The sequence below is a fragment of the Triticum urartu genome, chromosome 4 (assembly GCF_003073215.2).
Source record: "Triticum urartu cultivar G1812 chromosome 4, Tu2.1, whole genome shotgun sequence".
In the NCBI taxonomy this organism is placed as follows: Eukaryota; Viridiplantae; Streptophyta; class Magnoliopsida; order Poales; family Poaceae; genus Triticum; species Triticum urartu.
The window spans coordinates 496,623,092-496,630,650 of NC_053025.1; the positions used below are offsets into that span (position 1 = coordinate 496,623,092).

The window sequence follows — 7,559 nt, forward strand, 5'->3', positions numbered from 1 at the left end:
GTACTGCACGCCGTTATTTTAAGGAAGGGAAACAAAGTGTAGCATGCCACTTTCGGGGACTGATTATATGTTCCCCGTTGGAGGTGCTCTAGGATAATGCCCGTTGCTCCCCTGATCCATCACCCCTTTTTGTTGCTAATAAAATACTACTAGTATGACAGTGTGGCTCCCCTCGCATCCTTCCAAGCTCATCCTCCTCATCGGCCGTAGCAGCCGCTAACGAGATGGATCGAGAAGGCGTGGGAGGGGGCAAAGTGATGAATTCAAACCCAGCAACCAAACATTTTGGTAAAAAGGCATCGAACTATAGAATATCTGATGAACAAGATTATCTATCAGGAACCACAAACAAAGAACAATCACCTCACCTAATTGATCCCAACGTTTGATAGTGATAACTAAAATTATTGTTCACGAAAATTCACAAAGGAAATCATGTTTATAACTAACTAGAAGTAGTTGCAAGTACCATCGCCATCCCCGAAGAAAACGCAATGACATGTTCTAAATTAGTCAAAGAAGAATCTATCCATACAATTAGGGTCATGCTTCGAAACATTTCTTTCCAAAATAATTTAATTCTACAACTACTCCAATCATAGAAAGAGCATTGGACATCATGTGCTATAAACCCTTTTACAGTAGGTAGCACATGCAAGTCTAGACAATATAACATGACGTCGGGTGAGTACACGCAAGGAAAACATCCACAAGAACATCCAGTGATCGGGCATCATTGTTCTAAAAAAATTGTACTGCACTAGTAATAAAAATGTATAGAAGAGACCCGGGCCATCAACCAAATTTTTTTGGGGGTCATGGCCCATGTCCCAAAAATGTGTACTCTGTCACACCTAACCCAAAGAGGTTCGCCACAGCTCTACCTGAAGAGGTGGCGACCCGCGTCCTGCTACCCAGTTCCTCGACCCATATTACCAAGGTTCCTAGCAACTATTGTCTCATGCATCCTTACGCTGGTATGTAAGATTCTAACATTACTTGTCCCTGTAGCGGTGCTGTAAACTCAACAAGAAGGTACATGAACTTCCATGTCCTGTCAGAGTTATCTTTGAACATCTCTGAATATACCTTTCCAGCTCCATGCGGACCTCGGATGTAAAAGTTGACCTGAAATGATACATGTATGTCGATTCAAGTGACCAATAATCAAGTTTGAAGGCTTGCAATGCAACTTTGGAAACTCTTATAAAATGGCATCCTAGTGTTCCTTTCCACGGTAGCAAAGCATCATCTGAATTCTAAAAGGCACATATAAAACTTGCAAGAAGCCATTACACGACAACAAAAAAAGAAGCATGTTGGATTTCATCTTAATTTCTGTCGCTGTGTTATCATTCGCAAGCTTGATCCTGGTTAAGGAAGTTGCTGGCTCATTGCCATATACCGCTAAGAAACAGTCAAAGTTCAAGTTGCAGCCCCCTACAGTGAACTTGTATTTTTTTATTGAATTTGATACACTAATCTTGATGTACAAGACAACATAGAAGTCACAGCAGCAGAACAGCAGAGACAGGAATAATATAGTACCTCCACATGTTCAACACCATCCTCATCTGTCCAAACCCTGTTTGGAATACGCTGTCGAGCTGCACGGTTTCTGCTTTCATTACCATAACCAGTAATAGGGTACCCAATTCTCGCTGTAACCTGACAAAACATGTGAAATACGAAATATAATAAGAGAGGAAAACTACAATACTATGTCAGGATGAACAGAAAAAACACTAACACCCACAAACCTGACTATCACTCTGAACTCTTGCTAGAGCTTTCCCAAAGATCTTGTACCTGTAGGATGGTAACAACAACACGCGTTAAGCAATCTCACTTTCAGGTTGCACGCAAATACCACAGGCATCTTCCCGAAAAAACCCACAGATAATACGTAGCCAAAAGCAATGTGAAAAACTATGTGATGTCAAAAAGAGATTGAGGCATTCAAACTGACAAAACATATCATTTGATGCACAAAAGAAATTCAGTAAATCTGGCAGGAGAGTATCAATCCATATACGAAAACTGACAACATGCTAAACAAAAACTTAACATCCAGGCTATAATGAGGATGAATTCTATTGTGTAAGCAGCTTCAAGGAGAAGTGTCATTAGTAAGAGTAAAAGATGCCAAGAAATGCAGGCAGAAAGCTGATTGTGACACTGTAATACAGCGTAATACGAAAAGTGTGTAGATTACTAATGAACGACAGCATGATTTTCTGCAAGTTGGAGCAGCTAGAACATCAACCAGGTGATAGGTAGTGGCACACAATGAAAAGGGGAAATAGCATACTTTTAAAAATATATATACCACAAGGTCCTCCAGATTTTAAATATATATAGTAGTAAAATTAGCAGACTTTTTCGCTAACAAAGTATACAATATTAACGACAGTGAATTCCTGCAGTTCAGATAGACATTGCAAGTACTCCCTCCATCCCATAATGTAAGACGTTTTTTGACATTATATGGGACGGAGGGAGCATTTTGAGATAAGAAATATTACTAGATAATTTGTAAAAATGGGACAGTATTTGTTACTACCAAGGTGATGTGCAATGTGCCTTTGAAGCCGGTACCAGGTGAGGTGGCTTGGTGATACATGAAGGCTAGGAGAGCCAAGCCAAAAAAACAGCGCCATAACTTACTCCGTCACCAACTCACGAAAAATCATGGGCCCAATCATCAGTGAGATGGGGAAGGGAGAGAACAGAATGAGATCCATTTATTTAGTTGTGGCTACCACCGAGGAGAGAGGATGATGCTTAACACTGGAGAGGAAAAGAAAACTTCGCACATGCCTGACGTGGTATTTCTTAGTGGCAGTACATACTCCCTATACGCCCTTGGAAAGTACACCCTCTGTTCCAAAATGTAATACGTTTTGGCAGTTCAATTTGAACTGCCAACATGTCTTACATTTAGGAACAGAGGTAGTAACAAGTAGGTGTTCTCAAAATACCATAATGAGATATAACCAACAAGTTTCCTAAGCAAAAAATACAGTTACATACAGAATTTTGTTATTTAATGCCTTAAGTTCAATCAGAAGAATGCAAAAGGCTTACTCTTTTGGTTCAAAAATAAGCTCCTTGAAAACAGAATATCCAGCTAATGCTGCAACTCCAAGCCCCGCGAGTATTACAACACTGTAAGAAGCCCCCTCAGCAAAAGTCACTGGCTTCTCGGGTATATTATACGTAGGGGCATCGAAGGGATCTCCAACAGTTGACAAGTCTTTTTTCCCCTGAGGATAAAGAGGGCAGTGATCTATAAGCAATATAAAAATGAAATATGATTCAGCATTGGCTTGCACCGTAAGGCAAAATATTAGTTATTAAATAGGAAACATGAACAACTATTAAACCATACAAAGAGTACTTTGCTAATAATTTTCAATTTGGGTCAAGATATATACATGAACAGGGAACCTCAAAAACTAAAAATAAAAAATAAACAAGACATTAGGTGATTAATATTTCTAAGGGAAACTAAATACACAAGAAGAGAACAGACATACTCGACTCTTTTTCAATAAATAAACTCTAAACAACAGAATCGGACCATTAATTCCTACTTTGCCATCAGCCATGGAATCTGGGTTAAACAAAATGAAGATCCTAATTGGGTTATCTCATGCGAGAACATCTAGGATTCAAGACCAAAGAAGCACCTAGAAATTTATGTATACTGATACAACCAATGAGGCAGAACCTTTTCAGCGTGATCGTCCCGTTCCGACAGCATTTAAAATAGTACATACTAATCTTCAAATATTGTTTAAAACAACCCCATTACAGAGGCTAATGTATACACATTCATCAATAGTGATACAGCCACTTCCTGATGCACTGACACCTACATAATTTAATCTTATGAAAATGGAAAGAAGCTCACAGAAGCTGATGATGTATGCACAGGTGCTTAGCAGTACTGCAGAGTGCAGATGGTTACAAGGTGACACAACTAATAATTTCATATATTGTCCTTGTACAATTTATAGTAGCATGTTCAAAATATGGACAGCACTGCTCAAAACTATACCAAGAGAAGACTAAAACAAGCAGGAAAATGTACAACACGACATTGAATAATTTTAATAATCAAACACGAACAGAACTAGCTAGCGTCATGTACCTCTTTGGGATTTTGGTCTGAAGCTTGTGAGGAGTAAGATGCAGATGACCTTATTAAAGAAGGAAATGTTTTGCGGTACTCCTGCATTGTCAGAGGACTAGAAGGGCTTGACTTGGTCATGTACCACCTTGAATTTTTTAAAGAGGATGCTGGAATGTTTGCCAAAAGAAAACCATGTCTGCATTAAATAGGGTCCACAGCAAAAGTGGGCATGGTACAGTAAATGACTGTTGGTCCAGATTTTCGACAACAAAGAACGGAAGAGTCAAATAGTTATTTAATACCTTTATTGGGTACCAAACATATGATAAATTTGATCAATTAAGTTTTATGTACAAAGTAAAAACGAGTATCTCAGATTTGTATTATAGCAATGGCAGAATGCTCTCAAAGAAAGGTTCCATAAAGAAGTTTAAGGAAGTTTTTTTCAGTACGTTTTCTAGTAAAATTAAGATTAAAAATTAAAGACGATGACAGTAGATATAATAATAGCAGGATATGTAATTCTATGTTTGAACATAGATAAGAGATGTTACCAAAAAAATCCTGACAGGACTTATAAAAGTGGGATAATTCTTGGCGAGAAGTGGATATAATAGCAGGGCACACAATTCTATCCAAACAATCCCTTATAAAAGATGTTAACAGAAAATAGACAAAATCCTGAGTACCACTGGCTGATGACATTTCTGGGTGGTTACTACATCAGCCATCATGTAAGTAGTGCATGTAGGGCATCCAGGTGCACGTGCAGGTGTTCAAGCCCAATGAGACACTAAGTAGAACTGTCCTCAACAAGGGAACTACTGGACAGCTATGCTTTGTAACACCATTACCTGTAGCTGGGGTCTAAAAACTGATAGTATTTAAATTGTACACATATGAATTATACTAATCTGGTATATTTCGGTAACAGCAGTTCTGCAGCCAGAACCAATAGTAGATAATGCTGAGAAACAGTATAAGTTGTAGCCTTATGGAGTATGCTGCGGATATTTGACTGTTCATGATGCTCTTCTCTTGTACTATCCAATCTCAGTTTACAAAACGTCGTTGGACAAAGTTAGTTCATGCAACGTACAAAAGGCTGGATGGCCCTTTCACAAGACCAGGACTCCGTTTAAGCATCAAATATACGAACACTCTATTATAACTGCATTGTAAAATACACTTATTTGTGAACATAATTTCATTCCAACTAAAGCAAACCAAGCGTTTTAAATTCCTTCTCACACAGCACCGACCACCAGGAACAAAAAGAATATCACAGATGAAACGGTAGCCAGAAGACCAAAAGAAATGGAATGCAGGCACATAAGAATAATTGAATTTTCATAATACAGCATCATACAGCAAGCTTCAAGATCAGAGGTGAGAACCTTCAGCCTTTGCAACATCCTGGTGAAAATGTAGGTAAGAGTAAAAACAAAATCAGTCTTTGTGTACATTGCCAAAGAAGAAACCCTAAACTATCTCAGAAAAAATTATGGTATGTAAAAAAATGCTATAATGTCCTGAAGAATATATGCGCTTAGATGAAAAAAAAATCGCCGGGGCGGGGGGGGGGGGGGGGGGGGGGGGGGGGGGGGTACGAGAGGAGTGCTGCTAGTTTACAAACAAAATTTCACAGGAATCATTCACTTATTAGATAAATTACAAGCACATGCATTGCTCAAGACTACAAGTAGATGGTGTGAGCAGCAACACACTGAGGACCGATTGCTACTTCAAATCTGACACGGGTCATGCATTGGGTTGCCTTATGAGACCAAAGAAGATATTGCGGTATAGAACAAGTCCCACTTGAACCGAAGAAATCAGGAGGCAACGACAATGGCGTCGAGACCGACGTCGGCATTGCGTCGAACACCTTGAGTGGGGTATTGGGCTATCTACTCCCGTCACTGGTTTACCTTGTAGATGGCGCCGCCAAGGGGAGCGCGCGGCAGGCGACCAGCGGTGGCCTCCGCCGCGGTGGCGAGGAGGCGGCGGTTGTGGTGGTGGAGCAGCCTCATGATCCGAGCGGCCATTGATCCTTCTCGTTTGCTTGGGGGAGGGGAAGAAGAAGAACAGGCGAGATGGGGGAAAATAGGAGTATGGACTGCGGTTGGGTGTCTTTATTTTGGAGCCGTTCCATCCAATGTTCGATTATGAATCCGACGGTGAGGGACATTTTTGCAGATGCTAACTGATTTTCACGCCTGGGATAGACGTCATCCGACATTTATTAAAATGTAATCCTTAATATATAAAATTGTAAAAGAAAATAAATTTACTAGATCCGAAAGAAATATAAGATTGTTTAGATCACTTGTTTTTAAAGAGAGTACATGCTTGGACCCATGGGTTCTGAATTTGACTCTAGGTTCAGATGATCCGCCCATTTACATAGTTTTGTATGTGTTGCTTATCTCGTGTGTTTATCATGTCATCATATTTTTTGCAAGGTGAAATGATCCACTTCTGAAACACGTTTAATAGTGTACTCCTTTCGTTGCAGACTAATTGAGGTTCTAGTCCGTTTTAAGTCAAACTTTAATAAGTTTGATCAAGTCTATATAAAAATATGTCAACATCTACAGCATCAAATTTGCTTCGATAGATTCATTATGAAACATATTTTCATATTAGATACATTTGAAATGGTTGATGTTTGTTTAACATAAAACAGTCCTAGAGATTCAGTTATTTTGAAATAGATGGAGTATATCTGTTTAACCATCAAATGTATATACGTCGGGGATCACTTCTATGTCACCGCATTTTGTTATGTACCATCGCTTCTATAGGCTAGGCCTCATTAAAAACAAAACTACCACTCAGACTCTTTCCCACCACAATACCGCACAAGCATAAAGAGCATGATCCATTGCTTTTTGGTCTACAGCCAAGGTACCAGAAGCTCTTCCCCTCAGCATGTGTCCCTGCTGCCATTGCGGATCCAGGCCCAGGGATCGACTTTACAAGTGTTGACTCCTTCATATAAGATACTTACCATCAAACCACCACCACATCCGACACAATTTTAATCTATTTATTTCTTTCTTGTCGACTCATATAAATCTTCATCTTGCGGTCTGGGAAGTGCACTTCTACGAGTGACAATACACATATGCAACAATCCTTGCTAATGCTACATGTGTGGTTGCTCCCAACCCGTCCGGCTATTGCTCCAGCAGCCATCATTAGTCAGGCTCATAGTGGTGCTGCTCTACCAACGTCTACTGGCTCACCATTCCTTATGTCTAATATGTTAAAGCTTAATCTCATGATACCTATCACGAAGCTAATGGCGAGCGTGCTCGTTATTGCACTACCGATCTTCCTTATCGGAATCGTTTTATGTCGAGCAAGCTTTAATCTCAAGTGGCTCTACATTGGTGGGTTATGTTTGTATTCGTTC

General features: G+C 39.7%; 1 protein-coding gene across 1 annotated transcript; it reads right to left on the bottom strand.

Annotated features, from left to right (window-relative positions):
- Positions 1-718: 718 nt before the first annotated feature.
- Positions 719-6,285, bottom strand: LOC125552255 (probable mitochondrial import inner membrane translocase subunit TIM21). The gene is made up of 7 exons (XM_048715749.1): positions 6,070-6,285; positions 5,536-5,554; positions 4,157-4,305; positions 3,088-3,266; positions 1,761-1,809; positions 1,549-1,668; positions 719-1,128 (listed from the first exon to the last, which is right to left on the bottom strand). The coding sequence occupies exons 1-7, from the start codon at positions 6,184-6,186 to the stop codon at positions 970-972; spliced, it is 792 nt and encodes a 263-aa protein (XP_048571706.1). The 5' UTR covers positions 6,187-6,285; the 3' UTR covers positions 719-969.
- Between the last annotated feature and the right edge of the window lie 1,274 nt (positions 6,286-7,559).

Coding starts and splice junctions, on each gene's coding strand:
- LOC125552255 (XM_048715749.1), bottom strand. CDS start 6,186: ATGGCCGCTCGGATCATGAGGCTGCTCCACCACCACAACCGCCGCCTC. Junction 1,669..1,760: donor GAGTTCAGAGTGATAGTCAG/GTTTGTGGGTGT, acceptor ATGTTTTGTCAG/GTTACAGCGAGAATTGGGTA. Junction 1,129..1,548: donor ATGGTGTTGAACATGTGGAG/GTACTATATTAT, acceptor GTATCATTTCAG/GTCAACTTTTACATCCGAGG.